The sequence below is a fragment of the Manacus vitellinus genome, unplaced genomic scaffold (genome assembly GCF_001715985.3).
Source record: "Manacus vitellinus isolate BGI_N305 unplaced genomic scaffold, ASM171598v3 scaffold_53_pilon, whole genome shotgun sequence".
Lineage (NCBI taxonomy): Eukaryota > Metazoa > Chordata > Aves > Passeriformes > Pipridae > Manacus > Manacus vitellinus.
This window is the reverse complement of record NW_021940637.1, coordinates 2482210-2507412: the sequence shown is the minus strand read 5'-3', so window position 1 is coordinate 2507412 and position 25203 is coordinate 2482210. Positions and strand designations below refer to the sequence as shown.

At 41.0% G+C, this 25203-nt stretch overlaps 1 protein-coding gene across 1 annotated transcript in view; it reads right to left on the bottom strand.

The window, feature by feature from the left end:
* The window catches only part of VPS13C (vacuolar protein sorting 13 homolog C), a 99313-nt gene that overhangs the window by 61266 nt on the left and 12844 nt on the right, over window positions 1–25203 (bottom strand). The window contains exons 3-23 of the mRNA XM_018081424.2: window positions 20251–20294; window positions 19242–19284; window positions 18414–18509; window positions 17541–17642; window positions 15136–15198; window positions 13558–13623; window positions 11971–12080; window positions 11094–11153; window positions 10435–10494; window positions 9627–9707; window positions 7874–7931; window positions 7512–7639; window positions 6609–6715; window positions 5813–5984; window positions 5298–5360; window positions 4225–4360; window positions 3558–3652; window positions 2794–2936; window positions 1333–1525; window positions 1081–1195; window positions 620–756 (exon numbers count right to left, since the gene is read on the bottom strand). Coding sequence (XP_017936913.2) covers window positions 620–756; window positions 1081–1195; window positions 1333–1525; window positions 2794–2936; window positions 3558–3652; window positions 4225–4360; window positions 5298–5360; window positions 5813–5984; window positions 6609–6715; window positions 7512–7639; window positions 7874–7931; window positions 9627–9707; window positions 10435–10494; window positions 11094–11153; window positions 11971–12080; window positions 13558–13623; window positions 15136–15198; window positions 17541–17642; window positions 18414–18509; window positions 19242–19284; window positions 20251–20294 — 2072 coding nt within the window. The remainder of the gene's footprint in view (window positions 1–619; window positions 757–1080; window positions 1196–1332; window positions 1526–2793; window positions 2937–3557; window positions 3653–4224; window positions 4361–5297; window positions 5361–5812; window positions 5985–6608; window positions 6716–7511; window positions 7640–7873; window positions 7932–9626; window positions 9708–10434; window positions 10495–11093; window positions 11154–11970; window positions 12081–13557; window positions 13624–15135; window positions 15199–17540; window positions 17643–18413; window positions 18510–19241; window positions 19285–20250; window positions 20295–25203) is intronic.

The window sequence follows — 25203 nt, the reverse complement described above, 5'->3', positions numbered from 1 at the left end:
TCCATTCTAGTGAAAGTGAAAAATATGATTCACAGGAGTTGATTGACATTTGGACTCTTACACAGAAAAAATCATTTCACACTTCACTTATTCTTGATAAGTAATTTTTTTGTTACTTCTATCAATCCACTTAATTAAACTTATGCAAAAGGAATTTTTTTAATCAGTTTACCATTTTACTGGTGGAATACAAGTAAAATAAATAATCAGTCAGCTAAATCAAGTTAAATTATTGCAATCTTTCAATTTTATACAAACAAGGGAATCAACATTCAAACTTCAAGAGAAAAATTAAATTCTCTTTTATTAATAAAAGGCTACCATTTTACAAACCAAAGGAAACAAAAGTTCATGTGTTCTGCTGAAGAAACGAAAGATATGAAATGATGAGCATGTTTAAAACATGAACCTGCTTCCTGGGGAGGATTAACTAGTGCAAGTCAAAGACAACAACTCTGAACATTGATCAAATTGCTGACCCAAATGTACTTGGTAAAAAACACACCAAGTTAAAAACACATTCAAACCTTCTGAAAGCAAGACAGTTTCAGGTGACAGCTATGTTAAAAGAAAAGAATATTTGCTTCTTCTGAGTCTATAGGAGAGGTCATTTCCATACCTGAAATGTACCAAAGTCCAAAATGAGCAAATCTGAATTTTCCTGGTAGAAACCCGTCTGGGGAACCACAAGGTAGGAAGGTTTCAGGTTAATCTTCAAGTCAAGCACTTTTCTCATTTCAATGATATGAACTAACCCTGAAATCAAAAGGAAAGGACATTGAAATTCAAATGCTCTTCACAGGTGAAACAATTGTGCCAGTCAACATATCAAAAGATGTTATTTATGTGAAAGCATCTGGAGTCCAGACTGACTTGTGCAGCACTTACTGATTTCTCACCAAACTCACTGCTCCTTCCCACAAAACATCCACTGATTCTCCAAGAAACCAACTCAAGGAAAAATCCCACTCATACTATTTGGCCAGTGATCAAAGCATAACCAAAGTGTTTAGGTAATCACACTGAAACTTTTTAACACCTTCAAAGGTTCACCTTGGGTGAGATTTGTTATTATCTTACCTGTAGCAGTTCTTTCCTTGATTTCTTCCAGCTTCATTAACGTGGCTGTCGTTAATCTTTCCAGGTCCATTCCCTTACTTGTCTGGAAGAATTCTACCATTGCATTTATTGTTCTCTTTGGAAAAAAAAAAAAGGACAAGAATCAGCAATATATACAGAGGTCACTCGAGTAAAACCTCAAAAATAGAGCAAAGAGAGTATTGGCAGAGAAAGAGGAATCAGACATAACTCAGGGCTTTGGTTGCTACTCACTGCATCATATTTGATTTCCACAGGCTGGGATTCAATGGAAAGGCTCTGGTCAGCTGGACTGTCCTCTGGGTTAGTGTTAAACTCGATCTGAAGCAGAGAAGACTTGCTGTCCCCTATGGAGGCCACAAGAGATGGCACAATGTTGTCCTGTCTCAGGCCTGTAACATACCAGTTCTCAAGCTTTGCTTCAACCCTAAAGAAGATGAATAGTAAAAAATACTTAATTGGAACACTAAATACGTCTAGGAAAGACCAGCAAGATGAGAAAGCCTTTAATAAAGCTCAGCATGACTAACATGTGACAGGTTTACAAAATTACATTATTAAATTGGAAAAATAAGTAGAAGGTAAGATGTTCACAGCAACACAGGGGTGTTACTTCCTCCTAATCTTCTGTTACCTGCCAAGTGGATTAAATAGAACTTTCAGGTCATGTTTATTAAGAAAATCAGTTGCAAGAGAAGAGAAAGGCAGAATATTTTTGTTACATAAATAAAAAGAGCAGGAACGTTGTAGGAATGTTAACTCTGATGCATTGCCATAAATATCAGTTACAGACTTGTTTTGGTGCCAGTGGTTATTCTGTACTGACAGCTGCCCTGACAACAGGGTCTCCACCCTTGAAACCCCTGACTTTGGGAGGCAACACAGTTTGGGCATAATCAGTGCCACGAGCCTGCCTCTGTTGAGATAACTTAATTATATTTTTCTCTGAAACCTAACGTTAATAAGAGTATGTGTGCTCCTGTTTCACTCGTGCCAACTAAATTTTATAGCATGCATTTATGTAAAAGAATTTCAGAGCTCTCCTTGGTTTTCTTCAGCATTCAGGCTGCACTTTTAATATTCACCACAATGGCTTTTAGCAAAAATGTTTCAAGAGTCAGCAGCTGGGCTGGTGATTTATGCATAAAGTCAGAAGTGAAGGAACTGCAAATGAAACCATAAAAAGTGCCCCAGACTCATTTTCCAGCCACTGAAAATCTTATTCATTGACTGTCCAATAATTCATATACTGACTATCCAATAATTTGTGTTCAATATTTCAGGTGTGCCCTCTCTTAAAACAGGAAGCTCTCAGGTTCCTACCTGAACACAGACACAGTTTTTCATTTCTTTGGTAGTAAGCAACACATGCAGTAGCTTGGCTGGAGTGTGTTGGCCACACCATTTCACACTGCTTAGCTGTCACTTCCCAAAAGTCATATTCAGCACTCTGACACTTAGATTCAAGAGAGAGTTTGCTGTTGTTCATGATAACTAACAATCTTCCCCTCTTCACTCTATTCCTTGTTATTCACCAAATTATATGATTTACAGTGGAGTGAAATTACAGAATGCCCAGAAAATTAAAAATCAATATACAACATAATGCACTAACCAAGAAAAAGAATTAAGCAGCTGGGGAGGGGGGTGGGGGGCAGAGATGTCTCTACAAAAATAAAATACCAATCCAATTACTTGATGGCCTGTGCTCCTGGGCGCTGGGATATTTTGGTGCTCAGATCAATTATCTGCACTTTAAGAGTTTCTGCCACATTCTGGTCTTCTTTGATTGTAAGAGAAGTGCTTAACAGCTTCAGTGTCACAACATGGGCAACATACTGGTGAGAAGAACAGAGGAAATTGAAATTAGTCATGTCAATGAGAATAATTTTCAGAGCTCCTCATTTCAACAAATCACTGAAATGTGGTTTTTTAAGTTATTCCAGGCACCTAAGATTAGAAACATAGATCTATGTAGGATTCAGAGCTCAATCCTGACTTGATTCAACTCTTATCAGTCATTTCTTTAACATAAAACAGGGTAGTTCAACAAATGCAGAGCAAATCCAGTCTGTGTCTCTTCAGGCTTGAGGAACATGTTTTTAAACTGTGAAGCAAGCACAGCTAAACTACCTTCAGCTGAGAACTAGCTAGATAACCAAAAATCATTATACTCCCATTAAATAACTACTTTTTAGAAGACATGGCATGTATGCCTGAGCTGTTCTTGCTGCTGAATGTCACGTCTTGATCTTGCCAAGAAAGGATTTTGACTTCCCAGCATATGTACCATTTTAGGACTCTGTCAATCAGCAACTTCAGAAGAATCAAATAATACTTCCTATCTGAATTTGAACCCTGCATTTTTCTTCAGGGTACTGAGGGAGATGAAAGCAGCTCTACACTTAATTTGTTGGGTGGTTTGTTTGTTTAACCCATGCCCATAACAAGTTGCTCACCTGCTTTGGTAAGGAAAGGTTGTGGGAGCTGTCACTGTATCCAATAGCAGTGAAAAGCTTGGCTTTCTCCTCTGGTGTCATCAGTTCATCAATAGCTAAAACCAAAAGCCCACACAATTTGCACTTTATAAATAACAATAAGCACTTTTCCCCACATTAGTTTGCTACTGTATTTAAGTTCTGCTGATACATTTCATGGATTCTTCATTCTGCACTAAGTCCAGACTGTAAAATAATTCACACAGCAGTGTCCATATATAGTGTTACATACATAGCTCAGAAATCAATATAGTTTTTAATCACGTGAGTTCCCATAATTCCCAATTATGAAAATGGCTTTGAGGAGTTTTATTAGAACAAATCTCTGATCCTAACAGCATATCACCAGAAAAAGAGTATTCCAATTGCTGCTAATGATCTCTATAGCTGTAAGTGCCATACTCTTCTCCTCACCAGGATTCTGAGGCCAAAAGCATTGGCCATTTCAGAGGTTGCCTTATTTGCCAGCTCAGTATTCAGTGAGTAGTCCTGTAAAATAATCAATACTGCACTGTTTATGCCACACTGCCTCCTTCTCTATAGTAGGAAGCAAAACATAACTTTCTTCTTAATGTATATAAAAACTGGGAGTCTCTCTAAACATTAGTGCATTACAATCTACACCTACTTTCAGGAACAGGGGATTCTTCATCTTCTTTTTTCCTAGATTCTCTTCTACCCCAGAAACCACCAAACCATCCTCCACTTTTCTTTTCTACTTCAGTGCTTTTCTTCTTCAGTAATTTTTGTCCTGATCTTATTGTCTGCAAACCAGAGATTAAAACACATTGGACAAAATACGGAGTTAATGGTATTACTATTGACTGAAGCAGCCCCACAAGAAATAAAGAGCACTTTGACCCATTAGACAGGGGCAAAAAGAGGATCACAGTGGGAGGCAGGTCTATGTGTGTGTGTGTATGTGCACAGACAAACACAAGCATGTGTTACTTTAAACTTTGGTCAGCTTTTTCTCCAAATTTCACTGCCATTTAGACTACAGAAGGCAGAAACTACAAGAAAAGACAGTATTTAGGAGGATACAAAAAGCAATTACATTGCTTAAATCTGGTAGTAACAAAGCTGAGGCCTGACCCTGTACCATTTAAAATTTTTGAAATTTTAAATTTTTTTTCAGTTCTAAAATTTTGCAATTACAGAGGTTAATTTTCATGTTAGGGGGATAACTACCAGTAGCATGTTCTCACAAGAGGACTATTCTGAGCTGCTACATGGTTTTGATTTTACCTGCAGATACAACACTTTTCACAGTGTTATATCATGAATCTCCTTGATAAGTGTCACAAATTACTTCAAAAATCAAATGCAGTTAGAGACTTCATATACCTCCTAACGACTGTCTCTGAGTTGCCTTTTAATTAGACTGGCTGTCCCCTAAAAACAGAATATCTGAAGGAGTAAGTAGGAAAGGAATAATGCAGAGCTAGTCTTGAGTTACCAAAAGTCAAAGGAATCATAAAATCAGGATCCTTCCACAACTGCCTGAATGGTACAACGTGGGGAACAGGAACACTGTGCACACACTGGTAGGTTTCTGGAACTGGTTTCCAGTTTGGAAACTGGCTTTCCCACCTACCTGTCCTATCATACACATCAGCACAATTATTTTAAGATACTATCATGACAAAACCATCCTATTTGAAGTGTTACAATAAGTCTCAAACAAAAATTCTCTCTTACCTCAACTTGTGCTTGTTGCCTTGCTAAGATTATATTGAAGACATCAAGCTGTCTTTCTAGGTCCTGTAAAAATGGATGATGAGATCATTTGCCTCTAAAACACATTTAGGAAAGGCTCTTCACCACAAATTCTCTAAGAGCTCCTTCATATTTACACTCCAGTTTCTTTCTAGATCTGCTCATTTCTTTGTAGGGTATATCCCCCCCCCTCAAAGTTCACTACAAGATGAAATCTGATGTTACACAGTCCAATTTTTTTTATCAGATTACTCTTGCACTTTATTCAATGCATCCAAGCTTCTTAATCCTCCACCAAAGAGGTTTTATTTTAAATGGCACTTTACTAGTATTTTAATTTTCTTTCCACAGCAGCTTACACTGAACTTCAGATTAAAATGGTATTTCCACAGACCTCTTGTACCCCTGTAAAACCATCACCCCGGATTACTGAATTTTCAAGAATTATTTCACAATGGGACCAAAACATACTTTCTCCAAAGAGAGAAAACTCATACCTGAATTTGCCTCTGAGTTTCTTCTGACAGTTTACTCTGTGTCAGCTTGTTCTTGTACGTGTTTTTGTAACTCTTCAGAAGCTGCCTGTGTTGTTTGATGTTACTCCACGACCACATCCGAGTGTGTCTTCTGATGTGAACTTCAAGAACACTCTCACCTGCGTATTTCCACCTACAGTAATCCCAAATTTGTGAACAACTTCCCATTCCTTTTGTGCATTACAACTTACAAGAGGTAGTTTACTAATATGCAAACTTTGTTTACCACTTGTGATTTGAGTAACTTGGCTTATAAAAATTTTAATGGTTTCAACATCACTTTGACAAACAGACTGAGGGCTTACATTTAATGCCTGAAGAACTACAAATCTTCATTCTTTATAGATTTCTGCACGTTTGCAAACTTGGGGTGTAACAGCTTTAAATACACTTAAGAACTTTGATAATCAGCATCAGTTAATACTTAGAAAAAAGTCAAGAAAATGCATATCAGTTCAAAACTTTAAAAACCACAGTTGACAGACATGTTTCCCTTGTACTACATTGGCTAATTTTTTTCTTTAGTCTTTCTAAAATTACATTCCAGCCTCTAAGAGAGAGCATTGGCATGTTGTTCACATTTTGGGGACTTCTGCTTAGCACGTGAGACTTTCATCACCTGGCTCTCAGGGCTAAGTAAAGCTCTGTGAAAGTTAAAATGCTATAAGTGATCTAGTTTCAAACCTGATTTTAACCCCAGAGGAGAATGAAGAGGCTGGAGGGGGCTCCAAGGAAGGCAGGACTGTTGCCATCTTACCATTGCCCAGCGTGGTTATGGAGAGGGACACCGGGCCTGAACCTCCTGTATGGGGCGTTGCGCACCATGTAGTCGAGGGACTCCAGCAGGTCGAGCATGCTCAGGTACTGAACAGGGGGAAACAGGACTCTCAGCAGGGGCCAGGTTTGGTGTAACACTGCCTAAACAACTGCCATGGTCTTCAGCATTCCTCAAACTCCACAGAAATGCAGTTCCATTAGTATGTAACAGCGGGAAAACTACACCTGCTGCTCTCCGAGGACACCACCATACAAACTTCTGGGTCTCAGGCTTTCTCGAGCCAACCACACTCATTTGGCAATGCACAGTTTCCCTAATTTTAGAACTGCCTTTGCATTAGTTCACCTTACTGGTACTGTTCTGCACTCAACATAAACTTTGACATGAGTAAGTGCTACAAAGCTCCTGGCCAACTGACTGTAAATTCTCTTTGAATAAATGACAACTCTGACACTGCTGGGGAGACACCTAAATTAGTTCCTTGGTACTTCAGCAGGCTGTGTTGCCAAAGCCAGCACACTCCATTCGTTCCCAGCCCTGCTTGTATTTTCCCATCTCTGCAGTTATAACATTGGCTTGTGGTTTAATAAGATAAGGGTTCCTCATGATTCCATTCTCTGTGTGAAAGGAATGCTATTGGAAGGGCTGAATACGGAGCAGGTGGTCCCCAGAGGGTCCCCAGAGACAGAAGAGTGTCAGGATTTAGCACCAGGAAACTGTTACACAGAGGGAAAATGACCTTTCCCACAGGTACTGCTAAACAGCTCGGACATTCTACTTGCATTTAAGCAGAAAATTCCCTAAGAAGAATGTTTTCCAGGGAAAAAAACCTACAGTTCATCACAAACTGCAATGGGGATAACAAACACCAAACCAACTTACCTGTGGCTTAGTGAATTCAATGACAATTCTCTGTACTTCCACATTACAATCAATCTTGGGAGTTTTCAGTTCTACTTCTGCATATGGGTTGATATACAGTCTTGCAGAGGCTGACACTGGTCTAAAAACTTAAAGATTAAAAAAAATTGAGATGGATTTCATATTTCAAGTGTGGGAAGCAATAGATCAACCACTTTGTACTGATAATGTGTGTGCTCAAGGCCACAGAATGAGGATGCAATTCTTACCAACAGTGAGGATAACCCAGAATTATCAACCAGCACACAGGCACCATCAGGTGAGGCTGTTGCACACCAACACACTCAGGACAGTTTATATTCACCCATCCCCAGCTTACTTACTGTACTGGTAATCTTCTGGCTGGTTACCACCACATGGAATTCCTCTTTTCAGCTGATCCTGCAAAGGAATATGACACTGTCCAGCAATTGCTCGGGAGCTTTACTTGTTTACAGCTCTCTTAAGCTTTGAGTACACATGTATTTTACAAGGGCCTCCTCCCCCTAAATGGGAAATCTAATATAGCACAAGCACTTCAGAGTGAAGGGTTTAAATATACCAGGTTAAAAAAGAATTTTAAGCTTCTTGTATGAAGTGGAACGTTAGCACAGTTTTTATTCGACTTCTAAATCTTGCAATAAATATGTGTTAATTTAGAAACACAGTTCATGTGTGCACTCATGAAAGCACAAAAGATCAAGCATTAGTTTTTAAACCCCCTGTAAGTAGCAGGAGTATCTATTCACATTCTACCCTTCCTCATGTTTAACACATAAGGAGGCCACTTGAGCCTATTCTGCAAGTATGAGAGGAATTACAAGACAGAAAGAAGTCAGGAACATAACTGAACAGCCAAGAAGCCTGAGGAACATCATGCTGAAACTAAGACTTAATTCAAAATGAGGTCTGCCTGATGCTGTAATTTTTAGGCAATTCCTTGAGAATGCTTTATTCATGCCCAAATACATTTCAGAATTGCAGTGGCACAACCAGCCCAAGCAGGAAGCCTGCTTTTAGGAAGACAAACATACCAGCTATTACATGAAGGCAGATGCAGTGCTTGTTCCCCTTCATATTTTAGGAAAACCATCAACATTGAGTTGTTTTGACCAGGAAAATATTTACTAACAGCAAATTTCTTCAACCTAATTCTTTTCCCAGTTCTTTATTTAAAAACTGGTCTGTATTTTATAAAAGGTACATTTTCTCATTAAAAGTATTTATATTTCAACCTATTTCCCACCTGCTGATCTATATTAATACAAGTTAAACTTCTATGAGATTAAGGATAAAGAGCTAATCTCACCACCAGCCATATACTCATGTTATTTGAATCTGAGGACTGTTCTACAAAAGTAGCAGATTGCTACAGATTACACAGCTTATTCTTACTACAACATGGACCAATTAGCTACTGTGATAAATCTGATTTGCTGATGATGCTGATAAAATTAAGACCAAAGCAGCCTGTCTGGATGAAAGACCTTGCTCTGCAGGAAACAAGCTGCACTAAAGATTACACATAAAATGCATTCAGGTATTTAACACAACATTACTAAAAAAGACATATTATTTGCTATCTGCTCAGTTCCTGAGTTGTTTTAAAAATCTGAAGCAAAAAGGACTGAAGTGTGAGAGAATCAAGGAGAAAACATCCACAGACAGGTAATGCTGAAGTAACTTGTCTATTATTAAACAACTGGCTGTTTTTTATTAAACAACTGGATAGTTTTAAGCACTTCACAGTTTTGATTCAACTTTCCATGTCAGAACCAAGCTCACCAGGTTAAGTGCAGATTTTGCTAAGGGCAAAATGAAACAAAAATAAAGATATCTGTAAAAGATGAGCACAAGAGAAAAAAGTAAACACACAGTATTGTACAAGGACACAGAGAACACCTTTATAAACACAATGGCTCAAAAACTTATCATTTCTAAATAGGGGTTGATAACAAATGAGGTTCACAAACAACTATTAGCTGTGGATTAACATATGACCCTGAGTACAGCTGACCAAAGAGTGAGGAGTGGGGTAGAACTCAGTTTTGAATACTCCAAGAGCAGCAGAATTCCAGTTCTGCTGCAGGATCTTACCAGGATCTGTTCCCTGGAGCCATGGTAGTACATTGTGCTGTGGACATTCCAATAGGCACTGAGGCTGTCCAGGCACAGCAGCTGCACAGGAGAGAAAACAACCCTGGATTCAACTGTCCCACAACCTGGCTTTCCATTTGTGGAAACAGCAAACAAAGGAAAGCAGACTAGACAGCAAAGCCACCATTAGCATCGAGATGCATTTAATCCTACAATACGGTTTTGAAATGAAAACTGAACTGCTGAAAAGCAAGTTCCTAAAGCACGAGTTCCTGCACATCTGTTAAACATGGCTCTGGATTTCAGGGGAGCAGGAGCACAGAACTGATACGCAGCATAATGAAGAAACCAGGACTGTTAAACCCTTCTTATATCCTTCCTGTAATTCCTTAGGTCTCTGCACACTCCTTTCAACACAGGTGGGGGGATGGTTGGAGGGGTTGGGCAGGGAGAACAGAGACTGCTCAGCTGCCACAATCCCAGTTACCTTAGGAATACAAACTGGGGTGGGAAATGGCAATTTGGCAACCTATTGAAATCCCAGTTTCCATTCAGACTTGCTGTGTAAAACATCTAATGAGGGGATCAGCATTCACATTCAAGGGAAACTATTTAAACCATGGAGTTTAAAGTTATGCCTTAATAAAGCCAGTTATTTGTGCTCTACTTCTGCTTAAACACACAACAAAATAAACAGGAGAATTCACAAAGCAAACTACTTTTCCAACTTTTTTTAGAACCCCAGATGACTACTCTATAGATCAGGTGATTTCTTCACTTGTGCAGGATAAAAACCAAAATACATTACCTTGTATATTATTTTTGCAGCCTCATTCAGAATAGAAGGTTTCCAGTTCTCGTTTGTTGTCTAAAAGTTCAAAGTGATAGAAGTAATTTTGTGCATCTTAGTTACACACTTGTGGGTTTACCCTACACTTTCAAGCAAAAAATGCATTATTTGGGTGCTACATGATCACAAATGCCAGTTTCTCTAGACTGCATACACACAAGTCAAAATAGTATAAAAATTTGAGTATATTCTGATATTCAGCTCCTTATCCTATCCATAAAATCAGTAACAATTAAGGCAAACAGAGGTTAGCTGAAATTTTCTCTCCCCATTTCTCACAAGGCCTGGCAAAATACCACATTGTTCATCATCACAATGTGATGTTTGCCCTAATTCATTAGGCCTGGAAATAACCTGCCCTATGAAAGGAAGATATTCAGCTTTAAGGATTACTGGGGTCATTAGAACAAATCACAAGTCTGGGAAGGTGTGATGTCCCTCCATCCTCTTCCCTCTGCTTGCTCACACTGCAGGTACTATTTGCACGAATAAAAGGCTGTCTTGGCTGCCAGCTGTTTGCATCCTGTCACTGCATCTTCTTAATATGTTACTTCTCCTTTCTGCTGCTCCAAGGACAAGTGAATTGTGAACACAAGAACAGATATTCACACAATTACCAGCAAACTGAGCTCGCCCAGCGTCATCCCCAGGGAAATCGGACACTGCGGGTCTGTGAGCTGCAAAAACAGAACAACAACAGAGATTTAATTCTCTTGCTGCAAACAGTTGGGTCATTTAAAGTTGACTGAAATCCTGAGCTGTTATGAGAGCCTTCCTTTGCTTAGTTATTCTGGCTGAAACATTCTTGAAATGCCCTAAGACGGGCCTAAACCAACATGGCTGCAGTGTAAAGACTTAGGCCTTCAGTTCAACTGAAAATTTCCTTTTGGCTTTTAACATCTTCCTATAGGAAAGAACTAAGAACTACAGGGCACCACATCTCAGTCAGCTATATCATTTTATGACAGCCAGTCCTCCAACCTTTTTAAATGTAACAGTTCCCCAAATGAAAACAGTCCCCAAAAAGGTTTGAGAAACACTGTTATCCAATGCTATTCTTTCACGTTCAATTATCCCATCACAAACTGCTTTATCATTTTCCTAAAGGAAGCTGGAACCAGACTGGAATAATATCTGTTCAGTTCATATAAACATTCTCATTTGTCACTTAAGTGTTGCCTTCAGGCTCATCCACAAACCCACCAGTTTCTGCCTTCTGGATTCCACTCAGGGCACTGAAAAACTCTACATCAACTGCACACACTGAGATGTGAGAACAGTCACCATCCACTTTTGGTGAGCAAGACAGCACTGGACAAGGGGAAAGGGACAATATCTGTTTCACATATTCATATTTCTGGCATTTAGTCATGTCTGGGGTGCTTTACTTGAAGAGGAGCAGAAGAAATCAACTTTTTCAAGGTGACAGAGAACAGTTTCTCTCTATGGAATAGACAACTGGGGGGATGAAGGAAATATGGTCCAGTTACTTACATCATCTTCATATTTAACATGAATGCCCGTGATTTTGACTTGCACATTTTTTATAACTTGAGTTGCAAGCTTTTCTAAGAAAGTATCCTTCTTCTCCTCCTTTGGTTTGTCTAAAAATAGAATTTTTAAAAAGCAGCATTCAGTGTAGTAATTGCATCTTGGATTTAACCACACCAACAACTACACCAATGTAAATATAATGTTTCCTCTAATTTAAGTTTTCCCTTAGTTAGATTACATATTTGCTTTTTTTTTCCTTTTCTGCATATTCATATTCTGAAGATGTGTTGTCAGCTGCCTGTGTCCAACACAACCATAAGAAAACAGACATTTAGGTTTCAGTCAAAACAGTTTAGCTCACAGCAAGTTGTGGATTAATATATTTCTCTCCACTCCTTTCAAGGTAAAAGGTTTTCTAAGTCCCTCAGTGATTAACTGGGGGTTTCAACAAGCAAATAGATAAGACAGTGTAATTTAGCACAAAATACCCTTGAATAACCAGATGAGGATGAGACTTGCAACAATAAGAGACAAGTCCCTTAAAGCCTTTCATACAACACTGCCAGAAAAAATTAAAAAGCTGGGACATCATAAATGAAAACCAACAGTTACTCTGAAATATTCCATTTCTTCTTCACTGGACTTACACTGTGAGCAATTAAGTGAGGTCCATATCAGCCTTGGCTATGGCACACAGGGATACTGGAATTTCTGCTGCACAAGGCAGGGCAGCAGGAACTGCACACCCACACCAGCCCAGCATCCCACCAGGGACAAATGTACACGAGCCAAAACAAGGAGTAATATTCTAGTGACATGACTCTAAATTGTTCTCTCAGGCTGAGTGTCTGAGCACTTCCCCTGTACCATGGCTGGATGAGCAGCTTGTTCTCCAGCTGTCCTGCCAGGCTGCACTGAACAGTGCCCTCCTTACAAAGTGCCTGCTCCAGGGAATGCCACTAATGAGCCTGCCAAGCCTGTACATTTTTGTTGGAAATGCTATAGATGGCTCGAGCTGAAGAAATAGTCATGGCTATCCAAGTACCTTTGTTAACATGCAATGCACTCTGCACACCACAGCAATCTGACTTTGGACATCTTGCTATAATGAGGGGATAATTTCTTTTAAAGCTTTAAGAGAGGCTCAAGAAATCCATTTAAAAACAAAGAGACTTTGCTATTGAGTGTGATATAACACAATTTGAGTGTTTGATTTCAACTGAAAAAAATTAGTCAGGAACTCAGAAGAAACCAAAACATTGTATCACTTTCACATGCAACTCACATTTCCTCCTGTTAATTATTTTTTCACACTCCCACTCTATTAGTAGAGATCAAAACAATACTAATTAAAAAAAAAAGCCAGAACTACCCAAAAAGAGAGAATCAAGGACTCTCTTCAGCCTCACTGAATCCAGAGAATGGATAAAGAGCAAAAAAAGAGCTCTCTCCAATTTATCTCCTCTCTTTCAAACAGCAGAAAAAAAGGTATCACTGCACGGATAGCCAAGACTATGCAAAACTAATACAAAGAGAAAGCAAAAAGAAGGAACTCTTAAAGTTAAAAGCCATATAACTGTTACCCACCTTTTGAGTGGTCATGACCTTTAAAGGGTCTCTTAAAATGCTTTTTGTACTTTTTACGCTTACGTCCTTTGCCAGTGCAAGCAATTTTTTGGGAAAAGGATAAAATTCAAGTTAGTAAAGCAGAAATGTAAGAAAGCATAAGAAAACATGGAAGAAAAGTTTAGCTTGTCTTAAAGCATAAAGCCTTAGCAAGGTCTCATTAAAAGCTTTAAGAAATTCAGATCTGTTAAGGAAGTAGTTACTTCTTACAGCATAAGATAAAAATCTACAAGAAGCTTCTACCACATAAGGGCATAACTTCCAAGCTGAGATATTTGAAATATATGTGGAAACCCAAAGAGAACTTTTCAATATGATTCTCATGCTAATCAACAGTATGGTCTGAAAGTAACCTGAAAGAACAGTTCCAGTAACTGCAAAACAGGCAGACAGAAATGATGACTAACAGCTCTACATGACACTAAATTCCCTTGTTTGCACACAAATGATGACTATCACAACCTTCAATAATTAAATAACGCTCGTGCTTTTGCCCAGTTCTAAAGCAAACCAGTTTGGTGAGCTGACTGTTTCTTCCCCCTCTCTGGGGGGAAGTGCTGCCTGTGCTTATCTTCAGGAGGCTGCAGCAGCAGGAGGGTGGATCCCACTGAAGAGAAGGCAGCAAGTGTAACTGTACCTACTGTGGGAACAACTCCTGCCATTTGCAGGCCTGTTCAAACCAAAGAGGAGAAACTGCCTGCTAAGATTTCACCCTGTCTTGCAGGTAAAGTGATCACTCTACAAATAATAAAAAGTAAAGACTATGGCAAATAGAAATGTTTCCTTTTGGATGGTTCCTTTTAACATTACAAGTAATACCCTATAAATGGTATTTTAAGAGGACAGCTTCCTTCACTCACTATGAATTTGTAGGTCTCAGGCTTTCACTGCCAAGTATGACAAAACTAAGGCAATGTGATTGTCCTCTTGATCACCCACACCATTACTATAGGTAAACTAAACGTGTGTTTTTAAGCTCATTCTAAACCTGTGCTAAGATAAAAACCCAGTAAGGAATTTTGGCTAAGTCTAAATTCCTGAAAATTTGGTTAGAGAAATTAAAAATACAGCAGGTACAACACAACCACAGTTCCTCTGAATTTCAGTGGAAGCTGTTTCCTTGAGAGCAATCCAAATCCACAGAACCAGGGGAGAGCATGGCAATGCCTTCAACCTGCTGTGGTTCAGTTTGTCTGTCCATGGTTTCAAGACAGCCTGGACTTCCTTTACCTTAAGCCCAGACACATTAAGTCAGGGTAATTACTCTCTACTTTACAAACAGCTAAAGATAGTCTTGTAAAACTACAGCAGAATATTGTCAGCACTCTTGAGCTCCATCAGCTGACTGATGGAAATCTCTTAAGTGGTCTTTCAAGCATCTTGAACAGCTACTCTATTAAAAGAGGACCAGTCATTGCAAGACTCCACTTTTCTAGAACCACCAATATGTGGACTTTTACAAACAAGTATTGTTTTCTCATTGCTCCATTTGGCTGCTTTGGAGGGGGGTGCAAAAGGTAACTAACCATGCATACCCACCAGGCTTGGTGTCCTTGTAAACCAGACTCTCCAACCCATACAGGGAATCTTGGGAGTGAGTGCCTTGCTCCACATGGCAGCAAATAACAAAAAGGGCATTTGGTTTAAAAGAATGTAAAGTTCACAAAACCTTTCTGACACGTTAGTATTTCCATTACAGTATGTGACAGCCAAAGCCCCTTCAGAACATCTGCTTTCCAAGATTACCTACATAGGAAAATCATGCAATTTTCATTTTTTCTTACAACCACCAAAAGACAAGACCTGCAAGCTTTGGTCTCCATATGAGGCTTGATACAGACAGGGATTGTTTCTTAAAAAAGAAAACAGTTTCATCAGATCGTGTCAGCAGTTTCCACTTCCCCATCACACTGTGCTGCCCCCACAGTGACATGATCATTTTGCTCAATATTTGAATAGCATGTCAAAAGAAAATATCCCCAGAACTATTTATACTAAGAGACTCTTAAATCCAAGTACTGAATCAAGATTCTAAACACATTACTATAAATTGAGTACTAAGCAGAAAAGAAAATACAGCTGAGAATTCATGAACCCTGACAACTTTCTGTTCCATATATTTCCTAGATTTTCAGCAGTACTGTGTGGTCTTAAAAGCCCACAGAGAGCTGAGTTCTTAGAATTTTATGGTTCAGTAGGGCAATTTTATGGTTCAGTATGGTACAGTAGGTTTCTGTATCCAGCAAAGGCAAAGGACCTGCTCAAGCAAGATCTACACAGGTCCTCCTGAGTACAATATTCCAGCACAACACCAGAACACAAACAGCTATCACTGAAATACAATCACACAGTAACAGAACATCTCCAGCTGGAGTTCAAAATAATCCAATTTAAATGTTCCTCCGGCTTTTCCTTCTCAAGGCTGAAACTTTAAAACTGCAAAACACGACTAAATCTAATTCTTGTTCTTTATATAAGGAGTTCAGCTACTGAGGCACCATTTTCTGTACGTTGATTTTTTTCCAAAGCCTTACAAACCCACAGGTGCACAGACTCACTCGGTTATATGAAGTTCCAGAAATGGAATTATCTCAAGCAGTGCCTATTAGGTTAAATTCTTGGTATATTATCCCTTCATCCCATTGCTTCTGGTGCCAAGAACTTTGGCTGAAGTCCTGCTGCTTTACAAGTGCTACATAACTGAGGTTAAACCTCCACCAATATTCCTTTGCCCCAGGAGGAAGGAATGGCTGCAAAATTCTTTCACTGGAGCTGTCTCAGCTTTCATACCATTTCTGGCATAATAAAGACAAGAAATAAGGCAAAGCTGCTTTCTTCACTGCAAACAGATTGTCAGATTGCTGTCTGAAGGAACTGCAAATGCACCTCTCAAACTAGCAGAGCAGGAAAAAAGGCAGTAGGCTCTCCTATAACTGGAAAATTAAACAAGCAAAGAGATTACACCCAAGTGTTTTTCCAAGTGTTTGAAGCATCATCTCATTTTCAGTAACTTTTCCAAGACCTGCACTATTACAGCTACCCTGGAAATGCATCTTAAGAACCATTATACCAGCCAACAAACAGGTCTCACTTCAGACAACAACTTCAGGGAGAACTTCCTCCTCCAACATACATAGCTACCTGTCCTTGGTTCTGAGCTTGGTTTCTGTCCAAACAAGCCTAATTTATATCATAATTTTATGAAAGGTATTTGTTACAACAATATAAGCAAACAACAGCAAAACAAACAAACAAAACCCACCACCATAAATCAGGCTAACTAGACTTAAATATCAATTATTTTAACCTATAATTGAACCTCTAACATTTTTTATGACCTAGAGTTAAATTTTAAGTTTCCTATGTTCATGCTCAATTGTTTCCTTGTCTCATGAATTATTTCCTGCTCCAGAGTCTCAATTCCCAAACCAGTCCAAACCCAGTACCTCAGAAAAGGACAGCAGAAACTGAAATGAAAGTGCTACTGCAGCAAAACTTCACAAGCCTGACCATTCCCATACAGATTCCTTTCAGCAAAGAACAACCTACCCCATGCACCTCTAAACCACACAGTTAAACATCTGTTATTGAGGATCTAAACCAAGATAACAACATGAGCCTCATGCAGTGCAGTTTCTATCGTCGGACCTGTTCCCTTAGAGGTTTAAGGGGGAAAAAAAAGAAGGAAAAGGATAAAAAAAGACATCCTACACTATCAAATTCCCGTTTCCCATGGAATCTGACTGGATAAATAAATGTTAAACAAACAAATAACACTTTCTTCAAGCTTTAGAGGAAACAGGCTTTTCAAAGCACTGTAGTAAGATTACCCAGACACTTGAAAAAACAAGATTTATGAAGTCAATCACAAATCAGAACTTTTCTTCTATAGCACAGCTTAAGTCCTCAAATTCCACTGGAGATTTGCATCATTAACTCAGTACCTTTTTCTGCTGCTTTCTGCAAGGCTTCTTCAATTCTTGCCAGTTCCTTTTGTTTATTATCCTGCAAGTATTTTTCTTCCTTCTCTGCATCATATTTAACACCTGTAAGTCAAGTTGGGACAGCTTTAACCCTAATTCCCAAGTCATACAAATGCATTATCAAGCAGCACATACCATATACATTACATTGCAAAACACCTTGCTTGAGGCAAAGCCTGTCCCAGGTTTTGTTGCTGAATGCTGCTTTCAGCCTCCAAAATTGTTATTTTTGACACAGTAAGACACAACAGGATCATACCAACCATTCAGCATTACTTCACAGGAGACTTTATCTGTGGAAATTAAACCCCTAAGTGTGGTCTGTGGCAATATAGCTACAGGTTTGTAAGTTCTACTACACATATATTTGATATTGTATAAATTTGCAAGTTTGCTCAAACATACCAGAGGTTCTGATTTCAGAGAAAACTAATCAAGTTCTCTGATCCTCTTCCCTCTCCCTAAAAACAATACTAATGGAATTACTACTTGCAACTCTTGCCAGTCAGAAGCAGATAAACTATATCATGCAACAGCCAAAGCTCTAAACCACGCCAGAAAACTAGATTCAGGATAAACACATTTTAGAGGAAACTTGGCTGTTGAATTGAACTTGGAATGGATACAATCAAGGATCTCCATAAAAGCAACAGGTGCTGTTTTCTCCCACCCTCGTCTACTAACTTGTCAACATTTGTCTAGAAACTTCCCTGAGGGAACTGAATGTAGAAGTGGCAGCTCACACGAGCTACTTGCTGTTTATACCCATTTACATGGTACCCTGAGAGATTTTTCTTTCCCATGATTTAACTGCTGTAAGAAGAGTTCACATACTTGCTCCAGGAACTATCAGAAGATATAAGCCTTCTAGAGTTGCAACAACTGCCTCTCCATAGAGATTCTTCCAAGGAATCTTCAGAGTAAGTTTATCTAAACAAAGCAGATAAAATCACATCAAAACAAAAATCTACTGTGCTTAGTCCAAACAAGCCCTCAGGAACTGAAGAGGATTAGCCCTATATCCTGATGTCCTGAATATCTTGGAAAGTAAAACATGTGGGCCTGAACATTTTATAAAGCCCTTGAAGTGATAAAACATATGCAGAGGAAACATAAGCCATAGTTTTGAGCAAAAAGTTGCAGTTTGAGTCAGAATACTTCATATCAAAACCTGAGATCATGACTGGAGTTCAATTCACTGGGATGAACATGATTTTCCCAGGGAAGTAGAAGAAAAAATGCAACATATATACACATTGTTTCATGTGAAAAAGCAATGCTGACCACCAGAGAAAGGAAATTTTTAAAAAAACATCTAACTGAGAGTTCCTAAACCTTTGGCATATCTGCCAGTTTCGGGAATCTTACTTAAATTCCTCACAGTCCTAATCACTCCTTTAAAGAGTCATGTCTATACTAAAAGCTCCCTTGAGCATCCAGGAAGAACCTCTCAGGCATGTTTTTCATACCAACCTGTAAAGTTACACAAACAGGGTTTGCCAGATATCATCCATGGTAGACACACTGAATTTCTGTGCTACTTTCAGGAGTGAGCACAGCTACACTTCAGAAAGCTTCATCAAAGAAATTGAGGGGCAGGACTGACCTTAAAGCCTGTGTTAAAATTTCCATTTCAATACTTGCATGGGAACTAAAACTTACCTATCTGACCAACTTTTATTCTAAAAGGTACATCCAGTTCACTCTGTAAATAAAAAAAGATTTTAAAGATAAGCTTGTGTCTACATACAGAAATGAAAAGCTACTTCTTTTCTGGCGGAAAATCTTAAGAGGAAAACAAAAATAATCCAGACAGCAGCAGACATGCAAATTAGGGGGAAAAAAGAAAAAGTTGGATCATATCACGTTCCTTTAATCCCTTCTTTTTCAAGAAGGTGAAGGCTAATTCTCTAAAAATGGTGTAAAATACTGTCCTTCCTTTAATTCCTTTTGCATAGAAATCTAACACACTGCAAATGTAAAGCCACCGGAACATCCCTTGTTTTAAGTTCCTGCATTTGTCTTGGCACACTCTCAGCTCTGGTCAGACACACTAGTGACTTTGCATTTTTCTAACTCAGAACTGCTGGAATCTTAATCAATCCCCAAAAGGAATGGCTGTACAAAGTAGGCAACACTTCCTTCCTTCTTTTTATCTACCACCTTATGAAGATATTTGTAGAGAGTTTTTTAAAGTACAACAAAGTTCTCAGGAATGGATGAAATGGGCAAGTCAAAGTGAAACTTCAGAACAGTGAAGGGAAACCAATGATTAGGTCATACAAAGATCCAATGTGTTTTCAATGCACACAAGAGTAACAGTTCTCTTTAGGGAAGCCTGAAGCACAATAAATATTGGAGTGAGATTCTCTCAGCAATGCAGGTGTTCATTAGCTCAATTAAAGAACATGAAAATGAGCCAAGTCATTTGTTTTTCCAGACAACAACATGGGTACTTAATGCAAGCTACTTCTTGTTTTTCAACCATAGCTTCTGTTTTTCTCTGTTCCAGTAACATGAAAAAAATTGGAAGCAGTGAACCAAGAACTTACTTTCAATAACCAGTAAAAAAGGACACTGTGTATGCTTTTGTGATGCTATAGCAAACAATATTTTATCCTACAACTTAGTCTTCAGACCCATAAAAACAATTTTTAAAGTTATTACTTACTAATGCATTCTCCTTGATCTGTAAATTGTCAAGTGCCACATTACCTGTTTAGAAAAAATAAAGATAAAAACAGACCACGGGACTTAAAGTATAATGTAAGTTGGAACAAGGAACACGACTACGACCCTCCCAAGTATACATAAATAAAATACTGCTTATCGTAGTTACAGAATAGCACAATAAATGTGTAATTTGTAACAGTCACTAAACACTGATAATAGACACATTTTCAGGTAGAAGAGATGACAAAAATATCACCAACTTAGATGTCTGCATGTTTCCACTCTATTAAATAGACCCACAATAATAAAGAGTTGTTCTTATTATCCACATAGTCGTGAATGATCACTACAGTTCCATCATTGTAGGGCAGACTTGAAAAATTGTATCTTGTTTTTCATGATTTCACACAACAGAAAAAGCATGAATCACAGAGCCACAAAAACACATGCCTGTGTACACAAACACATTAACTTTTCCTGACGTAGGCAACATAATTGGATTTCCATAGGAAACACAGGCACAGAATTATACCCGTGGAGAGCACATGTAATATACCTCTTAGTGCTTAAATGCTAGATTCCTTAGAGCTATAATCCATTTTAAATATAGGTATTAATATTGCACAAATGTTAAAACACTTGCAATACATGGTAAGAGCGTAAATAAGGTCACGAGAAAAGCCTCATCCCTTGCGCACGGGAGGCACCCGAGCCAAGCCAGCTCCTCCAGGCAGCACTTGGGCTGGTTTTTACATGGCTACAGAGTAGCTGAAATGCTCGATACAGTCGCTCGAACAGCCGCTCCCGTTCCTGCGCTGCCCCGGTGCTCCACACGGGTTATTCACACAGAGGAGCGGGGGCAGACGCGGCCCCCGAGCGCCCCACGGGCTGCACCGACACCCGGGCAGCACCCTCGTGCTTCCACCCAGCACGGCGGGAAAGAGAAAACGGGGGGGCTATCGCTGGGCAAGGCTTCCTCCCTCAGAGCTCCGGGGCCGAGCGCCACACAGCCCGACCGAGGCGGGGGCAGAGTCCGCGGGCTCACAGCGACCGCCCGCCCCTCACGGGGGAACAAACACCGACTGCCCCTCCGGGAGGGCCACGGACCCACCGCCCCTCACAGGAGAACAGCACACCGGCCGCCCCTCACAGGAGAACAACACACCGGCCGCCCCTCACGGGGGAACACGCACCGAGCGCCCCTCTGGGAGGGCCACGGACCCACACACCGCCCGTCCCTCACCACGGCCCGCGGCCCCGCACCTCGCCCTCTCCTCACAGGGGGCCGCAAACCCACCGCCCGCCCCTCGGAGCGGACAGAGGCCCCGCGGCCCGCCGAACTGCCCCTCCACGGGGACCGCGGAGGCCAGCGAGAACGCGCTCCCGGACGACAAGCGGCGGGAAGGGGCCTCCTTACCGCCACATAATGCCCAGCTTGAGCTGGACTTGTTCAGGTTCTCACACATAGTCCGCCCAGGAAAGCGGTTCAAGCAGATCCGCCACCAACCGACTCCAGGACCATGGCGGATGCGGCCCTCAGCCGGCGGGAGGTGAAGCGAGCGCGGGGAGGGGGCGGCGGGCGCGCGGGCGTGACCCAGCGCGGCGGCGCCCCCGCCCGCAGTCAGGGTGACGGGGCGGGGCGCGGCCGCAGCGCCTGCCCAGGGCTTGGCGGGCGGGGGAGCCGCGAGCCGCTGCCGGTGCAGGAGCGGAGCTGCGGTGCCGGGTACGGAACGGGAGCCCGGGTAACGGGACGGAGCGGCGGCCCGGGGCTGGGGGCTTGTGTGGGCAGCGGGGCGCGGGCAAGGGCCGGGCGGCGGCCGAGAGGCGCCCCTTGCGTGGCGGCGCGGGGGACGGCACGCCACAGCCGCGGCGAATCCTCCGCGTGAGGGAGGAGCGGCGCCGCGGCTCCGGTTCCCGGCCCTGGGCCCGGCCAGTCCGGCTGCCGTGGTCCCGACCCTGTCCCGGCCCCCGTCCCGGCCCGTCCCCGGCAACCGCGCTCGGTAGAATGCTCCGGGCGCCCATGCCAGGCGCCTGAGGGCGGCCTATCCCAGACTACCGCTCCTGTGTCACACCGATCACCGTCCTGGGCCCGTTCCCGGCCCCCTCACCCGCGGCACCGTCCTGGCTCCCGGCTCTCATCGGCAAGCCGCTGGCTGGCGTAGCCGGGCCCCCTCAGCCCCCCAGGCCCCCTCAGGTACCGCCCGTGCGGGGCCGATGCCACCCCAGGGGGAACCCTCTGTTCCCCTGGGATTGACGGGACGTGGCTTGTCACTACGGCTCCTAAAAAAAAATATTTCTTGTTTTAAAACAATTAATTAAGCTATTAAAACTGCTAATCTAGCAGTTCAGGTGACACAGAAACTCACAGAGGAAGGGAACACAAGTGAGAAAAAAATCACAAACCCCAGCTTTTTGAGAGTTAATAGCACTTTAGACAAAACAGGTAAGAGCTACTCTGTGTCATGAACCTGCAAGTCAGCCCTGGAACAAGTTTTAAATCTCAGGGAACTAATCTCAAACTGGTTCTGTAAAGTCATTCTGAACTCCTAGGCACAGCACTTTGTAGCTCAAAATGGCACATTCTATCTAAAAATGTGTTCCAGAGAAAGGAAATCAATTCTTAGTGATAGGATTCAACCTCAAAGGTATAAGAAAATACATCAAGACCACATGAATATGATCAGGGCAAGACATATACTGCTTTAAACAGTGCACAAATATACTGTGGGGCTTGGTGCAAGAGGACGTTACAGAACCACAAATACTTGAGGGAAAGAAAGTAAATAAGCTGACAATGGACAGGTCCACCAGCGACTGTTCCTCTGGTTCTGTTACAGCCTGCATGCCAGGCTTACAAACTCCCTCTTGCTGCAGCTGAGCTCTGCACAGAGCTTTGCTAGGATCTCCTTTGACTTTATAGTGATCACCTCACCCAAATAACGATGTGTCAAATGCATTTTTGGCTTGTTACACTGTATGTGATAAACCACAGAGTCCAGTCCAAGCAGCACAAGAGGATTTATCACCTTTTCTCCCACTGTAAGAGACAAATGGCACACCTGGACCCCATTACTATAACATACGTACATGCCTACCTTTCTTGCAAGCAGTTTTTAACACCAAAGATTCAAAGGATAAGTCAGACCCTTATGCCACAGAGGCCAAAGTTCAGGCCTGCAGCAGCTGTTAAACACAATGGTCTGGATCAGATTTGACTGGGGAAGGTGACAGTGCTGGAGGAGCAGCACAGAAATGCTCGGGAGGTTCAGCAGTGGAAGGTCTCTCCTTGTGCTCTTCCATAAGCAGACCCAGTAATTGCCATGATGGATCAGTGCACACTGGAAGCCTTTTTCTCCCATGTACTGTGGCAGTTCTTGCACAAGGACTGTTAAATACCTTATTAATAGTTGCAGTATTGCCCCAACATGTCTGAGCATAAAAGTTCTTCACCAATTAACTGATTTCTGCATATTCTAATATTTGAAGTAGAGGACAGAGTTTTAATCAAATATTACTGGATTCTCATTTTGTGTCTATTTAGCTTCAGATAAGCTAATTGCTCTTTAGGTAAACTATAGAAACCACATATATTACATTTTATATTCAATTTATTTGTTTCCTTGTTTTGTGCAGTGGTGGCTGTTTAAAGCTGTTCCCATCCTAAGGAAGTGACATGTCAGGAAATTGTGAATAGAGCTCCTGCTGCCCTTCTATTAGGTAATAAATTTTCATTTGTGATTTTTTTAAAGTGAAATTTTGAAAGACTTATCTTCTGTATATACAAAGCCCAGCTGAATCACTACAGTTTGAGCAAATGTGCTGGCTGACCAGTGGCAGTTCATGCTCTTAGTGCATGTAAGTTTAAGAACAACCATGCATATCAATGGTATTACATTTTCTCTGTAACAATTATACAATACAGCCAGGATGATATGTCCATTTTCTACTTCACTTTTCATGATGATCATAATTTCTGCACAGCTAAAAAAAACAGAAAAAAGTTAATCACAACTATAAAGGGTGTTGAAAACCACAAGAAAATAGCTTGTGTGTGGTTAAATAATATCCTGATTGACTAAAGTGTTTCCCTGAAGAACTTAAAGAACTCTGTGAATTTTTAAAATTGTCTTAAAATTTGAGGAAATGGCCTCAAGTTGTGCCAGGGGAGGGTTAGGTAGGATATTAAGACAAGTTTCTTCACCAAAGGGTTATCAAGCATTGGAAGAGGCTGCCCAGGGGAGTGACAGTCCCCATCCCTGGAGGCACTCAAAAGACCTGTAGATGTGGCTCTTGGGACATGGTTTAGTGGTGGCCTGGGCAGGTGAAAGGTTGGACTCCATGATCTTAAAGGTCCTTTCCAACCTAAATGATTCTATGCTTTCCTAGCAAACACAGGGGATCAAAAATTGCTCCTGAAGTCATGGGATTTGACCTGGAAAAGAACCCCAGCTAGCCACATTTGTGTCAGATACCCTGTTTCAGTAAATCCTACATAGATTTCAGAAAACAAAAGGAAAATGGAATGGGATTAAGAGTGGAAAACCTGTGAACGTGGCAGCTTTAATATATATTACTTGAAAATAAAGATACATATTTTTGCACTTCTGTTACCAGATAATCCTTTGTTAGTCTGCCTGAGCCTTCCTTGCTCCTTAAAAATGACATTAATGCCCTGTCTGTTGGCAGATACCATTCCTTGTGTGTTCTCAATGAAAAAGGCAAACAGTCCAAAATGGGGGGGGGGAGGGAAACCACCCCAAAAAACCCTCATACACAGTTACATGACGTAGGAGTTCTGTATCCAGGAGAACAGACACAGGACAAACAGAAATATTGGTGTTTGCTTATGTTTCATTGAATACACAGATAAGGTTCATTCTCCCTAGGGAAAAACCCCTGCATTCTACTCATTTTTTCTAAATGCCAGCATTGAATAGACATGACTGGCTTG